Source organism: Carcharodon carcharias, chromosome 10, assembly GCF_017639515.1.
Source record: "Carcharodon carcharias isolate sCarCar2 chromosome 10, sCarCar2.pri, whole genome shotgun sequence".
NCBI classification, from domain to species: Eukaryota; Metazoa; Chordata; class Chondrichthyes; order Lamniformes; family Lamnidae; genus Carcharodon; species Carcharodon carcharias.
The window spans coordinates 24,819,215-24,844,242 of record NC_054476.1 but is presented as its reverse complement, the minus strand read 5'-3'; the positions used below and the strand labels follow the sequence as shown (position 1 = coordinate 24,844,242).

Here is a 25,028-nt window from a genome sequence, read left to right as displayed (position 1 = left end):
TTTGCCTACCTTGCTTCAGGCAGCACTTGCAGTCGACAGCACCAGGCTTCACTGGCAGCACCACATCACTTTTAGGGCAGGTCCCTACCTACCAGATCAGCCATAAGGTGGAGGTGGATTTTCCACAGCTGCAGGGCTAGGGCTTTCCTGTGGAAAGGGAAGAAATGGCCTCAGACAAGGGAAAAGGCTGGAAGGAGGTTATGCCAGGGTATGTTTGGGGGGCACAAGTTGATCTGTGCAAGTGGTCTCAAGATGGTGAGGGCTGAGGAGGCATTCTCGGGAGGAGATGAGGCCAGGTGGAGATGTGAGGGTGAGTGTGAGAGAATAAGTGTTGATGTCCCTTGAGCTGGCAGTGAGTGAGATGCCAGTGAATGTGTGATGGGCTTGAGTGTGTGAGTTTAGAGTGATGAGATTGCTGCCTTAACCTGGCGGCACAAATGAGATCATTCATCCTCTTTCTGCATTGGATGGCCAACCTCTTCTGTGCAGCATTGGCACTGATCACCACTGCCACTGTGCACCAAGCCGGAGTGGTGAGATTTCTGGACCTCCTGCGGTCAGAGTGGGGGTAGAGGACATCACTGTTGGCCTTCATGGCATCTAAATGGCATTCCCAGGACATATCACTGAATTGGGGGGGGGGCTTGCAGGTTTCTTGCCTTTCGGGGCCATGTTGTCTTTGAAGTTGTAGTCCTGGATTGGAAACACTGAGACGTGTGCGCACGGCTGCACTTTAAATATGCGCCCGGCATGAATGAGGAGGCAACAAGGTGACGGTGTGGCGGGCAAACGAGAGCCCACCTGCCATCGAAACAGTGTGTTTCCTGGGAACACATTATTAATGAGGCAAGGTTGGGATGATACGACATGAAAAGCCGCCATTGCGGCCAGCAGGTAAAACGTCCTTTTTCCCGCCCACTACTGCACTTAGTACAAATCAGGGATGATTCCACCCAAGGATGCAAATTTTAAAATTGATGTGGTGCTTTACCAGGAGTATTGAAGGTCAGTGAGCACAGAGATGGTGGGTGTACAGGACTTGCTGCACGTAAGGACACATACAGTAGAGTTCTGGATTACCTCAAGTTTATGGAGGGGAGAGTGCGAGAGATGATCAGGAGTGTGTTGGAATAGTCAGGTCTAGAGGTACCAAAGGCTGTCCTCATAACGCTCTACCTTCTTTAAGCTTCTATTGTGTCTATTTATTCCTTTTATCTTTGTTCTTTCAACTACTGTCTGTGTTACATTGGTGTATTTCTCAAAGTAAAGGCCCACTGATTGTTACCATATGTTAATTCTGTGCCCTGCTAGATATGGCTATGCATGCAATGCAGTGGATTATATGAAGGTTTGGCCTGGACAAGCAGTGAACACAACATGGATTGGCAGTCTGCAGTCCACTGCAGGTGCCATATACCTGGTATGGGGCACTGTTGGTTAACATTGCCCTGCCTTCTCCCACATCTACTGCCAGGTATTACAGTGCTGTAGATAGATTTCAGCTCATCTATCTTCTGTCTGCCAATGTGCACTGTTGTCCTCCTGAAGTGCTAATCAGAGCAAGCCTCCTTCTGCCTCCCTCACATGGAAGAAAGTCCAATTTGCCATCCCGTAAACAAGGGTTTAGCTCAGCGTGTTCTCAAATGCTTCATTTTGAGCCTTCACATTGTGCTGTCTGTCTTTTGAGTTTCACTCGCCAGTTTTTCTCCCTCTTCCCAACTATAACCTTTGTAATGTTCAAAACCTACTGCCTCCAATTTCATACCTTTAAAAAGAAGTTCTGAAATTTTCCCACCAAAGTACCCATCTACCTTTATGTAACTTTATCCCTTTAAGTTTTGAGCAGCAGCCCTTTAAGGGCAGCTGTTCCTGATTCCATGTGTTTCCCCTTCCAGTGCTTCAGTGGAAGGCTGTATCTGTTTAGTAACCATGGGCAAAGCATTTAGGTGACCTACCCTGCAAAATCAGAAGATTTCCCAAGTAGCATGGATATGTATGCTGTCAGTGATAATGTGATCAGGTTTCCTCTGTGAAGGGGAATCAGCTCTCTCATTTGATTATATTATTGACATTTTGGTTCCATGAGTGAGGTGAGGGGCCTTAGATCTAACTGTTCAGGTGTGTCACACTTCAGGATTTTTAATAATTTATTTCCTCAGAAGGGATTTGATAATAAAGTCCACTGTCAGTATTTCTTTTTAAGCAGAGTGTAACCGTACCACTTCTTTTTAAAGAAAGTCACCTAGACAGAAAGGCCTGCTTGTTCTCCACAGAGCAGAGAGAGTTAAGGGGAGATTTAATAGAGGTGTTGAAAATTATGAAGTCTTTGATAGAGTAAATAAGGACAAGCAGTTTTCATTGGCAAATTGGATCAAGAAGCAAAGGAGAGATGAGAATTTTTACGCAGTGAGTTGACATGATCTGGAATGCACTGCCTGAAAGTTTGGTGGAAGCAAATTCTAGAACAACTTTAAAAAAGGAATTGGAGAGATACTTGAAAAGAAAAAATAATACAGGGGTATGGGGTGGGGGAAAGAACAAGGGCAGGGGAATGAGATGATTTCGATTGCTCTTTCAAAGGCACAGCATGAAGAACTGAATGGCCTTCTTCTGTTCTCTAGATTCTATTTTCTCCTGTTCTCTTCCCAAAGCAGGTCTGACCCATGGTGTTGCATTGTCCACCACAAGTAGGGCAAGGAAGCAAGTCCCAAATCCACCCCAGCTGGAACAGGGGTCAAACCCTTTGCAGCACCCCCAACACCCCCACTCCCCCAAGGAGTCCATGTTGCTGTGGCAACATGCACTTTTACATGCATGTTACAGCGTGGAACTATGGATAGTGATGGTATGCTACAATTTCTTTGTCTATCACATGTCTGACCAGGAAACACTCTCACTCATACCACCTGCCATTGGCATATGTTGGAAGGATTTCCAAGTAGATAATCAACCTGTTTGACCCGGTTATGAACACACCTTCCTTGGCCATCAAGTCATGGGGTAGGACTTGAACTTGGTTTAGAGGAACGGATCCTATCCATAAGACCTCCTATGGATTCTATAATTCTAAGAAAAAGTGGTTGATATGCTAAATAGAAACTAAACAATAAGCAATACATTTACATTTCCCTATAGACACCTCATGTCCATTGTGCTGGAAAATCCTTTGATCCCTGTATATGAAGGAGAGTTAAAAAGAGAGGCACAGGGATACAAAAGAGCAGCCTTTGGAAATAGCAGGGGGCAGTTAGCTTTGCCAAATGGAAACTATGAGGGTCTTCATGGAGACAAAGAGGTTAAAAATACTGGAGGAAATTTATAAGGTCTCCTGTTTAAGTCAATTTAGATTAGAAACTCTTTTGGACTTTGTGGATGTCCCTTCACCACATGGGCTGCAGTAGTGCAGGAAGAAGGATCATCTTCACAAGGGCAGTTAGGGGTGGGCAATAAATGCCAGCTTTGCCTGTGGCACCCACATCCTGAGAGTGAAAAAAAAAGAAAATAAAAGAAGAGCACAAGAAGTAGGAGCAGAAATGGGTCATACAGCCCATCGAACCTGCTTCACCATTCAATACAATCATGGCCGATCTTGGGCTTCAACTCCACTTTCTGGCTCTTTCCCCCACTTTCTCCCTATCCTTTGATTCCCTGAGATATCCTTTGATTCCCTGAGAGAACAGAAATCTATCTATCCCGGCCTTAAATATCATCAACAATGGAACATCCACAACCCCACTAAATTCAAAGATTCGCAGCCCTTTGCGTGAAGTAATTCATCCACATCTCAGTCCTAAATGATCAGCCCCTTATCCTGAGACTGTGCCTTTGCATTTTAGATTCCCTGACCAGTGGAAGCAATCTCTTAGCATCTGCCCTATCAAGCCCCTTCAGAATCTTGCACCTTTCAATGAGATTGCCTCCCATTTTTCTAAACTTCAGAGAAAATAGACCCAATTTGTTCAGCCTCTCAATATAGGACAACCCCCTCATCCCAGGGACCAATTTAGTGAACCTTTGCTGTACTTCAATGCAAGCATATCTTTTCTTAATTAAGGAGACCAAAACTGCACACAGTATTCCAGATGTGGTCTCACGGTTGCAAGACTTCTTTATTCCTGTACTTCAATCCCCTTGCAATAAAGGTATCATGGCATTTGCCTTCCTAATTGCTTGCTGCACCTGCATGCTAACCTTCTGTGTTCCTTGTACAAGCACACCCAAGTCTCTTTGATCATTAACACTTACAGGGTTCTCACCTTTTAGAAAATATTCAGCTTCTCTATTCTTTCACCCAAAGTGAATAACTTCACACTTTCCTACATTGTAATTCATCTGCCAACTTGTTGCCCACTCACTTAACCCATCTATATCTCTTTGCAGCCTCTCTGTGTCCTCCCCACAACTTACCTATCCATCTAGTTTGGTATCATTAGCAAACTTAGACGCATTACTCTCTATCTCTTCATTTAAGTGATTAATATAGATTGTAAATAGCTGAGGCCCCACCCTTGTGGTACTTCACTATTCACTACCTGCCAACTTGAAAATGTACCATTTATGCCCAACAGCCCTCAGATTGTTACTGTTTTTTAAAAAAATATTGTAAGCCTCTTCTTTTAATCTAATTCTATCTCTAACTTCCTGAGTAAGTCACAGATGGGCCTTTCTTGCTAAGTTTTTGTTTTTCAATGGAATGTATTTTTGTTGGACATTTTAGATTGTTTCTTTAAGTGTCACCCACTGTCCATTTGCAGCCATACCTTCTAGTCTTTTTATCTAATTTATCTTAGCCAGTTCTCCCTCATATCTAAGTAATTGGCTTTGTTTAATTTTAAGATTCTTGTTTGTGATTGGAGTAAGTCACTTTCAAATTTAATATGGAATTCAATTGCATTATGATCACTACTTCCCAGTGGATCTTTTAGTACACCATTAGTAATTAATCCTTCTTCATTATATGATACTAAATCTAAGATAACTTCATCCTTCGTCGTTTCCACAGCACATTGCTCCATGCAACTGTCATGAAACATTCCACAAACTCATCTTTTAGAATACTCTTGTCAATTTGATTGTCCCAGTCTATATGAAGATTAAAGTCCCCCACAATTATTACATTGCCTTTGTTACAAGCTCCAGTGATTTCCTGTTTACTGCTCTGTCCAATGATATAACTATTGTTCAGGAGCCTATAAACTACTCACACCAGAGTTTTCTGACTCTTGCTATTTGTAATTTCCACCCATACTGATTATACTTCATGACCTTCTGAGGCTAGATCTTTTCTCACTAAAGTCCTTATGTCATCCTTTACTATCAGAGCTAACTGTCTTCCTCTGCTATTTTGTCTGTCTTTCTGAAATATTGTATATCCTAGAATATTTATTTCCCAACCTTGATCCCTCATTACCGTGTCTCTGTAGTGGCAATTAGATCTAAATCATTTACCTCTATTTGTGCCACTAGTTCATCTATCTGAAAGCAGATACATTGTGCATTCAGATAAAGAACTTTTAATTTCATTTTTTTACTTCTATCCCCTGCAATAACCTTATTCATTGATGTACAATTTCTGTTAAATTCGCTGTCCCATTCTGTTTGTCATTACCCACATTACTATTCTGCTCTGATGCCGTGAGCTTTACCTTTGGATTTCTAAATTCCTTTCACCCGAACTTTCCCCCCTCTGTTAGTTTAAAGCCCTGTCCACAGCCTTAGTTACACGATTGGCCAGGACACTGGTCCCAGCCCAGTTAAAGTGTAGCCCATCCCAACGGAATGGCACATGGTTCCCTGAGTACTGATGTCAGTGCCCCATGAATCAAAATCCCTTCTTCCCACACCAACCTTTGAGACACGCGTTTAATTCTTTAATCTATTTAACCTTATGCCAATTGGCACATGGCTCAGGTAACAATCCAGAAATAATTACCTTTGATGTTCTGTGCTTTAATTTGGCCCCTAATTCCTCACGTTCTCTTGGCAGAACATCATTCCTTGTTCTACCTACGTTGTTGGTTCCCACATGGACTATGACAACTGGATCCTCTCCCTCCCACTCCAGGTTCCTCTCCAGCCACAAGGAAATGCCCTTAACCCTGACACCAGGCAGACAACATAGCCTTCAGAGGTCCTGGTCGCGGCTGCAGATTATCCCCCTGATTATACTGTCCCCTATCACTACCACATTCCTTTACCCTCCCCCCCCCCACTTGAATGACACCCTTCAACATGGCCAGTCCACTCATTCACCTTGCAATCCTTCTCCTCATCCACACAGGTACCAAGCACCTCATACCTGTTGGTCAAAGCCAGGGTCTGAGGCTTCTCTATTACCGTCGACCGCTTACCTGCCTGACTTACTGTCATACCCTCCTGTCTCTGACCAGTGACTAACTCTAAAGATCTGCCTAGCCTAAGGAGTGTGACTGCCTCCTGGAACAAAGTGTTCAGGTAACTGTCCCCACCCCTGATGCATTACAGTGTCTGCAGACTGGCCTCCAGCTCGATGACTCTGAGCTGAAGCTCCTCAGAGCACTGACACTGACTACAAATGTGTTTGCCCTGGATCACACTAGCATCCAGGAACTTCGGCACTCTGCAGTCACAACACACCACCTGCCCTGCCATCTTTATTTAGTGTTAATTAATTTATTACTTTTTAATTAATTTTATTTAATAACCCTACTGCTCCTAATAAGCTTTACTATTGCTACTGCAAGAACTTACCACTAATAAAACCTTACAGCAATCAATAAATTGTACCAGTTCTGAAAAGATAAATGAGCAAAACGAGCAAAATACTAACCAACCAATCACTTACCTGGTTCGCGATATGTAACACTTTGATTTTCTCTGAATACAGACAGTCTACAGTCTGAATCCCACCACCACTGTGTTCGCTCTCAGTCTCATCCCCTGTCATGCTCTTTTGAAGCCTCTGGGTCTGCCCTCAGTCTCACTCCCTCTCAGGCTCTTTTAAATTCTGTAGGTTTGCTCTCACCTCACTCCCCCTTGCACTGTTTTGAAACCTCCGATTCCGCTTATATAGGAAAGAATGCTTTGCACCATAACACAAAGGTAATTTTTTTTTGGTTACAAACAAATAAACTAAAACAACACAAAGGTAAGTTGTACTTATTGAATCTGGTTAAAATTGGTATTTTGTATGTTCACCTAACAGTAACAGCTACCAGATTAATGAGTCAGATCCATCATCAACTCGCCTGGTGCTAACATAGTGCAATACTGGAGAGATTGAAAATGTGCGCAAGCAACAGACAGGACTGTCCTGTTCAGCTCACAGGATTTGCGGGGTGAGGGTGGATTATAATTATTATATCCCCGAGTTACACTGTTGTGCAAGTGGATATAGAGCAGCCTGTAATCAACTCCCACAAAATAGAACCCTAATTGCTCATATAAGCTATCCTTGCCATTTTCTTTTCAGTTCAGGGATTGGGGGGTGGTGGTGGAGGAAGAGGTATCACTAAGGGCTAACTGGGCCGCCTTTTAACATCTCATCTGAAAGATGCCATATCCAGCAGGGCAGCACTCCATCTATACTGCACTAGGACTGTCAGCTTTGATTATATGCTCAAGACTCTGAGTGGGCCTTGAACCTTGGTTGCTCACATAACTGATGCAAGCATTCTACAAACCCTAGCCTTGAGCCTTGAACACATAATCCAGGCTGTACATCCAGTACAGTGCTGAGGGGGTGCACAAAACTCGCAACAGGTCTTTTTTCCAACATTAACTCAACACACTCTTTTCCTTCCCTCCCATCTTTCTCTGACCCACACTCTTTGAGAAGATTACTGCATGGAGTGTGCTCTGTGACGATTACCCCCATTCATTTTGGATATCTTGTATAAATGTTAACATTTAACTCAAGGTACTCTAAAAGACTTGATGAAAGTCTTGCATTTATATAGCACCTTTCACAACCTCAGGACATCCCATAGTGCTTTTGAAGTGTAGCCACTGTTGTAATGTAGGGAACGTTCCAGCAAATTTCAGCACAGCAAGCTCCCACAAACAGCAATGTGATAATGACCAGATAATCTGTTTTTTGTGATGTTGATTGGGATGAATATTGGCCAGGACACTGGAGACAACTCCCCTACTCTTCTTTTATGTCTGCTGAGAGGGCAAGGAGGTCTTTTTAACACCTCATCTGAAAGACAGCACCTCAGTACTGCACTGTGACTATCAACATAGATTTTTGTGTATCTCTGAAGTGTGACTTGAACCCATAACCTTCTGACTGAGTGTATTACTCACTGAACCACAGTTGATATCATGACACCAAATAAAGTAAAACAACAATCAACAATTATTTATGTTTCAGTGAATCTGGTGATGGAGAACCTGACACCCATTCAAAAGACATCTGTTCAAACCTCAGCCTTTACTGTCATTCAGAATTGGTTCTTTGTTATTTAAAAAACAAGTCCCTTTGACATTCAGGTTTTATTTTGCTTCCTGATTCAAGGTCAACAAATTAACTGTGATCAATCAGGCTCTCTGCCTGAGAATAGAATAAGAGTTTCATAAGCAAATAGGCTTTGGACCTAACTGGGGAAACCATTGAAGCAACAGCAAACTCAGTCAATAAGGTGGTGAACCCAATCAAGGAGTGGGAATCCGAGGGAGAAAGGAATGATGTGTGCTGTATGATGGGAATCTTATGAGTCATTTCAGGTGAGGGGACTGGTGCAGTCTTTTATTTTATCACAGCAATCTCATTCATGTAGTGTCTGCAATCACAGCATCATAGAATGATGCAGCACAGAAGGAGGCCATTTGGCCCATCCTGCCTGTGTTAGTTCCTTGAGAGAGCTATCCAATTAGTCCCACTAATGCCCTTTCCTCATAGGCCTGCAAGTTTGTTTCCTTCAATATTTATTCGATTCCCTTTTGAAAGTGTTTTTTTATTGAACCTACTTCCAACACCCTTTCAGGTAACATATTCCAAATCACAACAACTCATTGTGTGAAGATATTCCTCCTCATCTCTCCTCCGATTATCTTAAGTGTGTGTACTCTGATTACCAATCCTTCTACCACTGGAATGTTTCTCCTAATTTTCTCTATCAAAGTCCTTCATGATTTTGAACGTCTCCATTCAACATCCCTTTAGCCTTATCTGCCCTTAAGGAGAAAAACCCTAGTTTTCCTTGTCTTTACATGTAACTGAAGTTCTGCATCCCTGCACCATTCTAGGACATCACTTCTGTGCCCTCTCTAAGCCTTGATATCTTTCCTAAAGTATGGTGCCCAGAATTGAATGCAATACTCCAGACAGAGCCTAACCAGTGATTTGTAAAAGGTTAGCATAACTTTGATTTTGTGCTCCATGCCTCTCTTTATAAAGCCAAGGGTCCTGTTTGCTTTTTTCACATCCTTCTCAATTTATCCTGCCACCTTCAAGGATCTGTTTATGTACATTGGCAGGTGTCTCTATTCCTGCACTTCCTGTCTATGTCCTCCTGAAGCCTGTTACTCTCCTCTCTACTGTAAAAGTCCAAGGTGATTTGCAGAGGGGGAAATAACAGACACTCAGGGAGAGCTAGAGAAAAAACAATCAAAAGCATGGTCGAGGAGATAAATCCTACAAAGGAGAGGGAAGTAAATAATGTCGGGTAGGGAGTTCCAAAGTGGAAGGGAGCTTCTTTTCTTGTTTAACTCTATCAAAGGGTAATTACCTGATATCATAGAGCCTAAATTCTGAAGGCTTATATAAATAGGTGTTGCCAGGCAACTAAGTGAGATACTTTGAATTAGCCAAGAACACAATTTCATAGGGGCATAAAAGCTAATTGGACCAGCCCTGCCTCAATACTCATGGGGCATTGGAGAACAACCGATAGAAGCCATTCTCTACTTTCCAGTGTCAAACTCCACAAACTGTGATCAGTTGACCAAAAGTCTGTTTACATAATTTGTGCATTGAGATAGATGGGCAATCATTATGCGTATGACCTGTTTTCAAATGCAGCACATAATTTTCCCACCATTGGACAATCTTGAGGCCACTGTGGCAACATTTCCAATACCCACTGGCCATGAGCAAGGCATCCTATCCTTAATACACAGTGGGAGAGTGACCCCTTATAGCTAGCTATAAGTTACTGTTCTCACATTATTGGATGATCATTTTAATACATTTTATACTCTGCACTATCTTAAAAATTTCTAGCTTACAGAGTAGCTACAGCAATATCTATCCTGGAGCTTCCCTTGAAGGAGTAATTATGTCAACAGATTGATGGTATATGAATCGCTTAGCATTTTTTTCCAGTTGTAAATCCGTTTGTAGCCTATCATTTTCTCCAGCTTGGTTTCAAGATGACTAGTAAATACAAGTTGAGTTCCAGCTTCCTGAAAGATACTTCAAACCATGTTGTGAGCTGATGACAACTCTGTGAAATATTCAATCTCCCTGCAAGAGGCCCTAATCAGCAGGGACACAGGCTAGAGGTAGACACTGGTACCACTAATCATTGCAGAGACATGGCGTATGGAACACTGAATAATCAACCATTTTTCTCAGTATTTTGTGCTTTGTAGCTTTGGACAGACGTGTGATGTTTTCCTCCGTCAAGCCCCACTGTATCAGATTGGTCATGTGTTGGTCTGGATTAGTGAAGTTTAAGTCTTTTGAAAGTTGTAGCTGTACCTTGACGAAATTTCTCAGTGAGTTTCACGCCTTCAATTTCCATAGGCTTTCTGCCACTGCACCGCTGTAACTTTGCTGGAACTGCAGCGAAAACCCTGCTGATGTGTGTAAATGTGGGATTCCGCGGCACTGACAGCGCACCATCAGAAAGTCCAAAGGAAATTCAGGGACAGAGTTTTGAAAAGATATCACACTATCATGAAAACGTGCATTATGTCAAACAATGATTTTTAATCCAACAGCTGAAAAACTGTACTGAACTTTTAAAAAACAGAGATTTTTTAAAACACAAACTGAGGGTGGAATTATACGGGGTGGGGGGTGCGGGTGGGGTGGGGAGTGGGGGGTGGGGGAGGGCTGAGGGTACAGTTGGCACACCCACCCCAGAAGCCGTGTGGAGCCGGCATGATCCGTGCCAACCCATCCCGCAGCCTTGAAGTGCTGAAGGCAGACTAATGAGGGCCAAGTGGGACTTGGGGCGGAGGTCCTGCCCTCTGGAGCTGTCGGCCTATCCAATTAGTTGGCTGCTCCATCAGTCTCAGCAGCGCCAGGAAGTCATCATTAGCAGCAGCCTGGACTGCAGGAAAAGAAGAAGACCAAGACCTATGGATCCCCGGAGCAGGTAAGGTTGGGGTCTTGGGCTAGAGGGTTTGAGTAGGTTGATTGAGGGTAATGGGTATGATCTTATAACCATTACGGAGACATTGTTACAAGGAGATTAAAGTGGGAATTAAATATTCAGGGGTATGTGACTTTTCGAAAGGACAAGTCGGAAGGAAAGGGTGATGGGGTAGCTTTGTTAGTTCGAGATGGAATAAGTACAATAGCAAGAAATTATTCTTGGATCGGAAGATGTAGAGGTAAGAAATAACAAATGGAACAAGGCACTAGTGGGAGTATTCCACAGGTCCCCTTACAGTAGCTGATACTGTGGGACAGAGAACAAATCAGGAGATAATGAGGACATGTAAAAAAGGCAGTGCATTCATCATGGGTGACTTTAATCTTCATGCAGATTGGGAAAATCAAATTGGCAGAGATAGCCACGGGTAAAAATTCATAAAATGGATTTGGGACAGTTTCCTAGAAGAATATGTTGTGGATCCAACCAGGGATCAGGCTAATTTGGATCTGGTAATGTTAATGAGGCAGTTTTAATAAATGATCTCAGAGTAAAAGAGCACCTGGGAAACAGTGACCATATCATGTTTGAATTTAGCAGTCAGTTTGAGAGTGAGAAACTTGGGTTGGAAACAACTGTGTTAAACTTAAATAAGGGTAATTACAAAGAAATGAGGGCAGAGTTGGCTGGAGTGGACTGGGAAAGGAGTTATCAGAAAAGATGGTTCATGAATAATGGCATATGTTTAAGAAAATAGTTCCTGACTCACAACAAAGATATATCCCAATGAGGAAGAAGGATTCGAGGAAGGGGATAAACCAACTAAGATTAACCAAAGAAGTTAAGGATAGTATCAAATTGAAAGAAAAACATACAATGTGGCAAAAATTAGTGGTAAGCCAAAGGATTGGGAAAGTTTTAAAAGCCAACAAAAGATGACCAAAAATATAATAAAGAGGGAGAAAATAAACTTTGAGGGTAAACTAGCAAGTAATATAAAAACGAACAGTAAGAGCTTCTTTAAACATATAAAAAGGAGGAGAGAGGCCAAAGTGAACATAGGTCCCTTAGAGAACTGTGGAAATAATAATGGGGCACCAGGAAATGGCAGAGGAGTTGAATAAATACTTTGCACCAGTCTTCACGGTAGAAGACGCTAATAGCATTTCAAAAATACTAAATAATCAAGGGACAAAAGGGGAGAGGAAATAAATACAATAACTATCACTAGAAAAGAAGTACTAGGGAGGCTAATGGGACTAAAGGCCAATAGGTCCCCCGGACCTAATGGGTTGCATCCTAGTATATTAAAGGAAGTAGCTACACAGATAGTGGATGCACTGGTAGTAATCTTCCAAGAATCCTTGAGGCAAAATTTTACATTCCTGCCAAAGCCATTGAGGATTAGAATGTCTCACTGCATTTTATGACCCCATCCCCGCCGAAATGGGGCCGTAAAGCTCTGCCCTTAGATTCTGGAAAAGTCCCAGAAGATTGGAAACCTGTCAATGTAATGCCCTAATTCAAAAAGGGAGGGAGACAAAAAACAGGGAAATATAGGCCAGTTAGCTTAACATCTGTCATTGGGAAAATGTTAGAGTCTGTTATAAAGGGCGTAATAGCAGAGCATTTAGAAATGCATAATATAATTAAGCAGGGTCAACATGGCTTCTTGAAGGGGAAATCATACCTGACAAATTTATTAGGATTCTTTGAGGAGGTAACAAGTAGGATAGATAAAGGGGAACCAGGAGATGTAATATATTTGGATTTCCAAAAGGTGATTGATAAGGTACCGCACATAAAACTACTTAATAAGAGCCCATAATGGGAGTAGTACATTAGCATGAATAGAGGATTGGCTAACTAATAGAAGACAGAGAGTTGAGATAAGGGGGGCATTTTCAGGATGGCAGCCTGTAACTAGTGGAGTGCCACAGGAATCAGTGCTGGGGCCACAATTATTTCCAATATATATTAATGCCTTAGGTGAGGGAAGTGAATGTACTATTGGCAAGTTTGTGGATGACAAAGAAATAGGTGGGAATGTAAGTGGTGAGGATGACACAAAGAGTCTACAGAGGGACAAAAACAGAATTACCTGGAAAAACTCAGCAGGTCTGGCAGCATCGGCAGAGAAGAAAAGAGTTGACGTTTCGAGTCCTCATGATCCTTCAGCAGAACTGGGAGAATCCAAGGAGAGGGGTGAAATATAAGTTGGTTTAAGGTGGAGTGGGGGGGGAGTGGTGGGGGGGTTGGGTTGGGGGAGAGAAGTGGAGCGGGGTGGTGTGGTTGTAGGGACAAGCAAGCAGTGATAGGAGCAGATAATCAAAAGATGTCACAGACAAAAGAACAAAAGAACACAGAGGTGTTGAAGTTGGTGATACTATCTAAACGAATGTGCTAATTAAGAACGGATGGTAGGGCACTCAAGGTATAGCTCTAGTGGGGGTGGGGGGGCATAAAAGATTTAAAAATAATGGCAATAGGTGGGAAAAGAAAAATCTACATAAATTATTGGAAAAAACAAAAGGAATGGGAAAGAAACAGAAAGGGGGTGGGGATGGAGAAGGGATTTCAAGATCTAAAGTTGTTGAATTCAATATTCAGTCCGGAAGGCTGTAAAGTGCCTAGTCGGAAGATGAGGTGCTATTCCTCCAGTTTGCGTTGGGCTTCACTGGAACAATGCAGCAAGCCAAGCACAGACATGTGGGCAAGAGAGCGGGGTGGAGTGTTAAAATGGCAAGCGACAGGGAGGTTTGGGTCATTCTTGTGGACAGACCGCAAGTGTTTTGCAAAGCGGTCGCCCAGTTTACGTTTGCAGCATTTCACTTGCGTTTCCCCCAACTTAGTCTACTGCATTTGTTACTCCCAATGCGGTCTCCTCTACATTGGAGAGACCAAATGTAAATTGGGCAACCGCCTTGCAGAACACCTGCGGTCTGTCTGCAAGAATGACTCAAATGTCCCTGTCGCTTGCCATTTTAACACTCCACCCTGCTCTCTTGCCCACATGTCTGTCCTTGGCTTGCTGCATTGTTCCAGTGAAGCCCAACGCAAACTGGAGGAACAGCACCTCATCTTCCAACTAGGCACTTTACAGTCTTCCGGACTGAATGTTGAATTCAACAACTTTAGATCTTGAAGTCCCTTCTCCATCCCCAACCCCTTTCTGTTTCTTCCCCCTTCCTTTTGTTTTTTCCAATAATTTATATAGATTTTTCTTTTCCCACCTATTTCCATTATTTTTAAATCTTTTATGCCCCCCCACCCCCACTAGAGCTATACCTTGAGTGCCCTACCATCCGTTCTTAATTAGCACATTCGTTTAGATAATATCACCAACCTCAACACCTCTGTGTTCTTTTGTTCTTTTGTCTGTGACATCTTTTGATTATCTGCTCCTATCACTGCTTGCTTGTCCCTACAACCACACCACCCCACTCCGCTTCTCTCCCCCCACCCAACCTCCCCCCCCACACCCCCCACCACCCCACCTTAAACCAGCTTATATTTCACCCCTCTCCTTGGATTCACCCAGTTCTGCTGAAGGGTCATGAGGACTCAAAACATCAACTCTTTTCTACTCCGCTGATGCTGCCAGACCTGCTGAGTTTTTCCAGGTAATTCTGTTTTTATTCTGGATTTCCAGCATCCGCAGTTTTTTGTTTTTAGTCTACAGAGGGATATAGACAGTTAAGTGAGTGGGCAAAAACATGGTAAATGGAATATCATGTGGGAAAATGTGAGGTTATGCACTTTGGGAGGAAGAATAGAGGAGCTGAATATTATTTAAATGGAGAAAGACTGCAGAAAGCTGCAGCACAGAGGGATTTGGTCATCCTTGTGCATGAATGCCAAAAAGCTAACACAAGTTCAGCAGGTAATAGGGAAGGGAAATGGAATATTGGTCTTTATATCAAAGGGAATAGAGTATGAAAATAGGGAAGTCTTGCTAAAACTATGCAAGGCACTAGTTACATCACACCTAGAATACTGTGAACAGTTTTGATCCCCTTATCTAAGGAAAGATATGTTGGCATTGGAGGCAGTCCAGAGAACGTTCATGAGGTTGATCCCAGGTATGGAGGGATTTTCTTATGAGGAGAGGCTGAGTAGGTTGGGCCTGTACTCATTGGCGTTTTGAAGAATGAGAGGTGACCTTATTGAAACATATTCTTAGGGAGCTTGACAGGGTAGATGCTGAGAGGTTGTTTCCCCTTGTGTGAGAGTCTAGGACCAGAGGGCATAATCACAGAGTAAGGGGTCGCCCATTTAATCAGAGATGTGGGAGAATTTCTTCTCTGAAGGTAGTGAATCTGTGGAATTCTTTACCACAGATGGCTGTAGATGTTGGGTTGTTAACTATATTCAAGGCTGAGGTGGACAGATTTTTAACCAGTAAGGGATTCAAGGGTTATGGGGAAAAGGCAAGAAAATGGAATTGAGGATTATCGGATCAGCCACAATCTCATTGAATGGCGGAGCAGACTCGATGGGCCAAATGGCCTACTTCTGCTCCTACATTTTATGATCTTATGGCCTGGGGTGGGGGGGGTGTGGTTTAAGGGAAAGAGCAAGTAGGAAGTAAGGGAGTGTTCGACTTAAGTGGGGGGGGCACCCTGTGATCAGCCCAGGATAGCCCCCAAAGAGCGACCACCTTTTAAACAGTTTAAAAAGCAATCTTTCCACTCCCACCTTGCTGCCTATGCCAAAAGTTTTATAGCATAAGCCAGGTATTAACAGGGTCAATTGGCTTGATAACAAGCCTAATTGACCCTTAGTTATTTATTTAAATATGGCAGCTGGTTTTGGGGCCCACTTAACCCTGTATTATGGGGATGAGCTTGGGGGAGGGATGAGCTTGGGGGAGGGATGAGCCCATTTTCTGTGCCCCACTCCTCCCAATGAGAAACATACCCGCCGGGAGCAGGAAATATTCAATCCTAAAAGTTTGACTTGAGATCGCAGCAAAGATGGCTACCCAATTTGCATCATAGAACATTCCACATTCCAATCCATTGAGATGGAGACACTTCATCTGCAAAGACCCATCAAGGACAAAAGCCTCTAAAGAATATGAGTGAGCCACATATCCTGTCCCCATTAGCAAGGTATCAAGGTACTCACCTATGATTTTCAGCAGGGTGTTCCCACATATGAACTCATCAAGCTACAATGGGATATGCTAAAACCAATCACTTGAATACTGGGACACTGGCTGAGGGAAAGGACTTTTAGACCTGAACTCATTAAGCTCCAAGGCGAAACACACCAATCACAATCATGTTTGAATCACTGGGTGACAGTCATATCAAGGCCCACCCTTTGTGTGTTCATGCTGCTTTCTCTGCAGTAAGAGACACAGCTGAGATGCTGACATGAGAAGACCCAAGTGGGGTCCCTCCTTCCTCCCTCGCTCTCCAACCCACCTTGCAAGCTTCGAACCCTGTTTGCTGACCATGACCATTCAGGGATGCCCCTGCTTCAGGCAGAGACTTCTTAAAACAAGCCAACTCAGCATTGCCATCTCCAGGAGAACAGCTAAATCAGCCATCTACATCTCGAAATCAGAAGCATTGGGACCACCAAAGGAAAGTTACAAGACCATCAAATTCTGCCTGAGGCCAGCTGAGTCACCAAATTGTAGATTGTATACCCTTTTATTTTTCTGGACTCTAAATTGACAAATCTATCCTTCCCCAATCTGTAATCCTTTGGTGTGTGTGTGTGAACTTTGAGTGTGTGCGTGTGAAAGTGGGAACATATTATTTTACTTAAATTGGTTTAAGTAAAATAAAGCTAACCTCTTTCTTTGTTAAACTCAAGAAAACCTGTCTGATTGGTTCTTTTATGATCACAGCACATTAACGGTTAAACTCTCACAGAATTGGCAACTATATCCTTTTGTTAAAAAAAAAGCCTATTGCAGTCAGTTGAGGAAAGGGAGTAGAGGGGGACCATTCAGCCCCTCCTCACCTGACTGTAACAATACACTCTGGCAATCTACTTCTCTTATATTCACGCTTCATAGTTTTTAATTTGATTGCTTGCAACAATAATAATGTTTTGGAAAAATAACGTAACTTCCATAAAATGCTGGAAACACTCAGCAGGCCTGGTAGCATCTGTGAAGAGGGAAACAGAATTAACGTTTCAGGTCAGTAACTCTTTGCCAGGTAACAGGTCTTCGCTTGTCCCATATTAAAATATGTCACATGATGAATGGATTCCAAATACAGATTGTGTGGTGCTTTCTTTAAGTTTGTACTGCTAATGATGTAATTCACCCAATACCCTGGACTGTCCAACTCAGTTTATGTGCAACTTGAAGAAGAGAATGGATGAGCCTGTTGGTCAGAGATTGGATTGGTTCTTGGGTTCAACAAGTAAAGGGACAGGGAACTCGCAAAAATTCCAATCGCCAATTTATTTCAGTTTCCTACATTATCAGTTGGTTAACCATTGAGAAGGAGTGAAATGGAACAGACATCCGCTGAACCTCAACTCTCACAATGCAGATTAAGGCAGTTCCTTTGTCAATTTGACAGGGAGGCTGGATCTTATAGTTGAAAAGTTCTGATTTGTTCTGCGATTGGTCAATTTTATGTCAACCACAAACAACATTTTGATCTATTAAAGATTTCAATTAGACAAACAAGACAATCTATCTTTCAGAAACCATTCTTTGGTTATATAAAATCAAAATACTGCAGATGCTGGACATCTGAAATAAAAATAGTAAGTGCTGGAAAAAACTCAGCAGGTCTGGAAGCAACTCTGGTGCGAGAAACACAGTTAATGTTTTGAGTCCAATATGACTCTTCTTTGGAACTGAAGGGAGGTAGAAATGTGATGGGTTTTATGCTGTTGAAAAAGTAGGGAGGGTCAACAAAAGGGAAGGTCAGGGAAAGGTTAGAGGACAGGGGAGATTAAATGACAAAGATGTCTTGGAACAAAAGGCAAAGGGAGTAGCAATTGTCGTAGTAAAGAAATAAAGTATAGGTCCACAGTAAGTGTTAAAGTAGAATAAAGGTTAGCTCAGTCTGAAAGCAAAAACAAGATACAGTATGGCACTTGGCAAAAAATAAATAAAATATAAAAAAATTCAAAATGGAGGAGAGTTCATGGTCTGAAGTTGTTGAATTCAATGTTGAGCCCAGAAGGCTGTAAGTGACCAGAAGCTCAGGATCATGCTTGCAGAATGAACAGAGGTGTTCCGGTTATTTGCCATTTCAATTCACCATCTTGCTCTCATATTCACATTTCTATCTTGCTACACTGTTCCAGTGAAGTCAATGCAAGTTGGAGGAACAGCACCTCATCTCCTGATTACACACTTTACAGCCTTCTGGACTCAACATTGAGCTCTACAACTCCAGACCATAAACTGTTCTCCATTTTGAACTTCAATGGTTTTGTTTGCCAAGTGCCAGTCTGTATCTTATTTTTGCTTTCAGACTGAGCTGACCTGGATTCTGCTATTAACACCTATTCTGGACCTATATTTTTATTTCTTTGCTGCAAACATAACTCACCTTGCCTTTTGTTCCATGACATCTTTGATATTTAATTTCTCTCACCCTCTAACCCTTTCCTGACCTTCACTTTTGTTCCATCTGACCCTTCTCCCATTTTCAACAGCATAAAAACCATCACATTTCTACCCTGGAGTCATATTAGACTCGAAACGTTAACTCAGTTTCTCCCTCCACAGACCTGTTTAGTTTTTCCAGCATTTCTGTTTTTGTTTTACAATTCTTTGGGATTAAAACTTCGAATGGAGCCACACAAAATGCCCCAGCTGTACTCCAGACCCTGGACCATCACACGAGAGTAATGAAATGTTTTCATGGTAGGCCTGATTCCACTATCAGAAGTCAGTTCTTCCAAGCTAGTTTGATAACATGCTCATTACCAAACCAGTTTGTAAAGCTTTCTGTTTTCGCTTGTATACAAACGTACAAAAATAACAGACAGGAAAAGACCTGCTAATTAAACCAGCCAGATTGGAAAATGTGGTCATGTCTTGTACATCACAATATATACAATTGCCATCTGACACCATCCTGTGTGGAGGCATAAAGGGTTAAAAAATAAAAGCAGGGCCAATTAGGGGGAAAAAATGTCAAGTTTTTTCTAAAGTCCCTTAGGCAACTGACACTAGTATAGGAGATCTCAGTGGCCCTGATTTATGTTATAGGATGTCTGAACTTAGAAGATGCATTATGCCAATGAATTACCTGGGACTGTGGAGAATGAACACCCATTACAAAGAATAGCAGCTGAAATCACGCTGCCATAGCTTGTTAATAATGTTTGTTTCTACAGGAAAGCTGTGCTCGAGTACTGCTGTTCCGCGGAGCCAATAAGGAAGTGAAGAACTACAACAGCCAGACTCCATTTCAGGCAAGCAAATCTTTTTCTCTACCCTACATTGTTCCAGCAGGGGTACCTCAATAAGTGACGCATGGTCCCAGGCCAAATGATCTGCTATGGTGGGGCGGACAAGGTGACAGTGTGCAAGTGCTGTTATGCGTGAGGTGTGCAGCAGATGGATGATTTGGGTAGGGGAAAGTATAGAAATGTAATGTTCAGACAGCCCCTTGTAAAATAGACCTACAAGAATGCAGTAAATTAATCAACTGTTTCATTAGCAGTGCCTGTAAGATCAACACAAAGCCTGGAAGCTGGTGCATTATTTTTGCCAGATTTCATTCTTTTCAAAAAAACATTGAAAATTGTTTTTAAGAGAGTAATTAGAGGTGCAGGCTTCTGAATAGAATTTAATCTTTGGACTGTGTGATTATGAATATGGTTCTGGGGACATTTGCTAAGTAACCTACTTCTGATCGCACCTGAATCAGAAGGGAAGTTTCCGTAGGGGAGCATCTACCCCATTGTACTGAGGGAGGCAAGGGAGGAGATTGCTGGGGCCTTGGCAGATATCTTTGTATCCTCGCTGGCTACGGGTGAGGTCCCAGAGGACTGGAGAATGGCCGATGTTGTTACATTTTTAAGAAATGTAGCAGGGATAATCCAGGAAATTACAGGCCGTTGAGCCTTACGTCAGTGGGAGGGAAATTATTGGAGAAGATTCTTCGTGACAGGATTTACTACCATTTGCAAGCAAATGGGCGTATTAGTGAGAGGCAGCATGGTTTTGTGAAGGGGAGATCGTGTCTCACTAACTTGATCGAGTTTTTCGAGGAAGTGACAAAGATGAGCGATGATAGAAGGGCAGTGGATGTTATATACATGGATTTCAGTAAGGCCTTTGACAAGGTCCCTCATGGAAGAGTGGTACAGAAGGTAAAGTCACACGGGATCAGAGGTGAGCTGGCAAGATGGATACAGAATTGGCTTGGTCATAGAAGACAGAGGGTAGCAGTGGATGTGTGCTTTTCTGAATGGAGAGCTGTGACTAGTGGAGTTCCGCAGGGATCAGTGCTGGGACCTTTGCTGTTTGTAGTATACATAAATGCTTTGGAAGAAAATGTAACTGGGCTAATTAGTAAGTTTGCAGACGACACTAAGGTTGGAGGAGTTGCAGATAGTGAATAAGATTGTCAAAGGATACAACGGGATATAGATCTGTTGGAGACTTGGGTGGAGAAACGGCAGATGGAGTTTAATCCGGACAAATGCGAGGTAATGCATTTTGGAAGGTCTAATACAGGCAGGAATTATACAGTAAAAGGCAGAACCTTTAAGTGCATTGACAGGCAGAGGGATTTGGGTGTACAGGTCCACATGTCACTGAAAGTGGCAATGCAGGTGGATAAGGTAGTCAAGAAGGCATTTGGCAGGGGTATTGGGTATAAAAGCTGGGAAGTCATGCTGCAGCTGTATAGAACCTTGGTTAGGCCACACTTGGAATATTATGTGCAATTCCGGTCGCCACATTACCAGAAGGATATGGAGGCGTTGGAGAGGGTGCAGAGGAGGTTTACAAGGATATTGCCCGGTCTGGAGGTTATTAGCTATGAGGAGAGGTTGGAGAAACTCGGATTGTTCTCACTAGAGCGACGGAGCAACTTGATAGAAGTTTACAAAATTATAAGTGGCATGGACAGAGTAGATAGTCAGAAGCTTTTTCCCAAGGTGGAAGAGTCAATTACTAGGGGACATAATTTTAAGGTGAGAAGAGAAAACTATAGAGGAGATGTGCAGGGCAAGTTTTTTTACGCAGAGCGTAATGAGTGTCTGGAATTCGCTGCCAGAGGAGGTGGTGGAAGCAGGTACGATAGTGGTATTTAAGATGCAGATTGACAAGTACATGAATAGGATGTGAATAGAGGGATACGGACCCCGGCAGTGCAAAATGTTTTAGTTGATGGGCAATATGATCGGCACAGGCTTGTTCCTGTGCTGTACTTTTCCTTGTTCTCTTCGTTATAGTTCCACTTCAGCGCTTGAGCATTAATCAAAGTTGATGCTTCACTGCAGGCTTGAGCGAATTCTGCATTAACTGAGGTGTCATCATTTCCATGAGATGTTAAGTGACTGCATGGATATTAAAGATTCCATGGGACTATTCTGAAAAGAGCAGAGAGGTCTACCAGTGTCCAGATCAATATTTGGCATTCAAAGCTACTTAAAGTAAAGAGATAATTGGTCTCATTGCTGTTTAGGGGATCTTGCTTTAGACATAATGAGAGCTCCAGCAGGAGAAAACAGAGCATCTTTTATAAAACTTGACCTGCTTGCTATCTCTCCTTAGGTCTTCTTATTTCCAAACATCTCAGAAATGGCAGCATAACGTGGGAAAATGTGAGCTTGTCCACTTTGGCAGGAAGAATAGAAAAGCAGAATATTATTTACATAGAGAGAAATTGCAGAATGCTGTGAGGGATCTGGATGTCCTTGTACATGAATCACAAGAATTAGCATGCAGGTACAGCAAGTAATTAGAAGGTAAATGGAATGTGGACCTTAATTGCAAGGGGGATGGAGCACAAATTAGGGAAGTCTTGCTACAACTGTACAAGGCATTATGAGGAAAGGTTGAGCCTATACTGAGGAATGAGTAGTGATCTTACTGAAACATATAAGATTCTGAGGGGGCTGACAGGATAGATGCTGAGATGATGTTTCCTATCTTGGGGGAGTCTAGAACTAGAGGGAACAGTTTCAAAATAAAGGGTCTCCGATTTAAAATAGAGGTGAGGAGGAATTTCTTCTCTCAGAGGGCAATTAATATTTGGAATAATCTATCCCAGAGAGCAGTGGTTGCAGGGTCATTGAATATATTCAGGCTAAGTTGGATAGATTTTTGATCTACAATTGAGTCAAGGATTGTGGAGGATGGGCAGGAAAGAGGAGTTAAGACCACAATCAGATCAGCCATGATCTTATTAAATAGCGGAGCAGGCTTGAAAGGCCAAATGGCCTATCCTACTCCGATTTCTTATATGCTTATGTCAAGATATATTTTAATTGATTGCTTTAGAGTGAATGTGAAAATTGAGCTCATCAGCATACTTGACATAATCGAGATGCAGCAGCCATTTTTGGATTGGTTTAATTATAGGATCTGAGAGCACAGCGGGAGGGCATTTTGCTCATTGTGCCTGTTTGGTTCCTCTCCTTAACAGAGCTATCCAATTAGCCCCTTGGTCCTAATTAGTGTCAGACTTTACACCAGGTTTATGTCATCATCAACATCAGTGTGAAACCTTCCTTTAAAATACAATAACGTGCAGCTGTTTAGTTCTATCTATTTTTCAGATGAAATTACATTGTTTCATGATTTTAACCATTGTGAGATTTGAACTCTTGATCTTAGGGTTACAAACCCAGTACCATAACCACTTGGCTATTTAGGCCAAGCTTAAATCTTTGTAACTCTTTTGAGCACAAACACATTTCCATCTGTTCCTATTCAGATGAAGTTACATTGTTTGCCATTGTGAGATTTGAACTCTTGATACTCTTTTGAGTAAACCTGTTTCCATCTGTTTCAGATGAAGTTACATTGTTTCATAGTTTGCCATTGTGAGATTTGAACTCTTGATCTTGGGGTTACAAACCCAGTACCATAACCACCTGGCTATTTAGGCCAAGCAACAAAATCTTTGTATATGCATTTCTTTTTGTAAAACAATCAGACAGTTGATGACTTGCAGCCACCCATTTAATTTTAGAGTTAATTTCCATCCAACATGTATTTCAAGCTAGTAAGGTCAATCTGTGACTATTTCTCCTTCACACATTTCTGTAGAGTTTACGTTATCCCACAATGAAGCATTTGCCAGAATTTTACACTCCCATCCCCAGAGGCATGGCTGGGGGGGTGGGGGGTGGGGGTGGTTTGGGGGAGCCATGCCACATGGCAGGGGTGCCATGTATACCCAGCAGGCTCGGGGGCGGTTCCACCTGATCGCAAAGCCTCTGCCCCACGGAGAGTTCCCCGCAGCAGCAAAGGCGGCTCCAGCTTGAAGACCCCCACCTCCCAGTTCTGCTCTTGGGACTAAAGAGCTGTTGATCAGCCCCTCTGCCTCTGGGACATCCTCTGCCTCAGAGGACCAGAAACCATAACTTCAGGCAATTAATTGCTAGAGCCTCAGAGAAGAGATTTGTGGCTTCCAAGGCTTCGCAAAACAGGCTCACCCCAGCTTTCCAGCCAATGGTGTTAAATTCCTGCCATTACCTACATAATATATGCTATCTTGAGTACTTGCCTTGTAAGGAGAAGCAGAATGTTATTTAAATGGGAGAGACGGCAGAAATCTCTGGTACAAAAAATCCCACATGCCGGTACAGCAAGTAATTGAAAGGGGAATTGGAAAGTTGGCCTTCATTGCAAGGGCAATGGGGTATAATTTAATTTTTATCCATTCATGGGATGTGGAAGTCGCTGGCTAAGCCAGCATTTATTGCCCATCCCTAATTGCCCTTGTTCAGAGGGTAGTTAAGAGTCAGCCACATTGCAGAGGGTCTGGAGTCACATGTAGGCCAGACCAGGTAAGGATGGCAGATTTCCTTCTCTAAAGGGAGGAAATTAGTGAACCAGATGGGCTTTTAATGACAATCGGCAATGGTTTCATGGTCATCATCAGACTTTGAATTCAAATTTCACCATCTGCCAGGATGGAATTTGAACCCCGGTCCCCAGAGCATAACCCTGGACCTCTGGATTACTGGTCAGTGACAATACCACTATTCCACTGCCCTCGCCTTACAAAGTAGGGGAGTCTTGCTACAGCTGGACAGGGCCTTTTTTAATCTTTATTCTTTCATGAGATGGACAGCAATTGATGACATGGTCACTAGAGACTAGCTTTCAATGGGCGGGATCACCCCAGATTTGTACTAAGCGTGGTAGCGAGCAGGAAAAAGGACATTTTACCCGATGGCCGCAACGGTGGCTTTTGATGCCATGTCATCCCAATCCTATCTCATTAATAATGCATTCCCGGGAAATACACCATTTCAATCACAGATGGGCTCTCATTTGCCTGCCACACCGTCCCCTTACTGCTTCCTCATGCTGGGTGCCATATTTAAACTGCAGCCGCACACACTCCTCTCAGTGCTTCCAGCCCAGGACTGCTGCAAAGAAGACATGGCCCCAACAGGCAAGGAGACTGCTGCCCCCCCAATTTAGTGACATGTCCCTCAAGCACCTTTTGTACACTGTGGAGGCCCGCCATGATGTCCTCTACCCCCACTCTGGCCGCAGGATGGGCAGCAACTTTACCACTCTGGCTTAGTAGGCGA

The 25,028-nt window shown here is 42.8% G+C and overlaps 1 protein-coding gene across 1 annotated transcript in view; it reads left to right on the top strand.

The window, feature by feature from the left end:
* shank2b (SH3 and multiple ankyrin repeat domains 2b) overlaps positions 1 to 25,028 on the top strand; it is an 834,833-nt gene that overhangs the window by 143,162 nt on the left and 666,643 nt on the right. Inside the window, exon 9 of the mRNA XM_041197641.1 lies at positions 19,638 to 19,715. Coding sequence (XP_041053575.1) covers positions 19,638 to 19,715 — 78 coding nt within the window. The remainder of the gene's footprint in view (positions 1 to 19,637; positions 19,716 to 25,028) is intronic.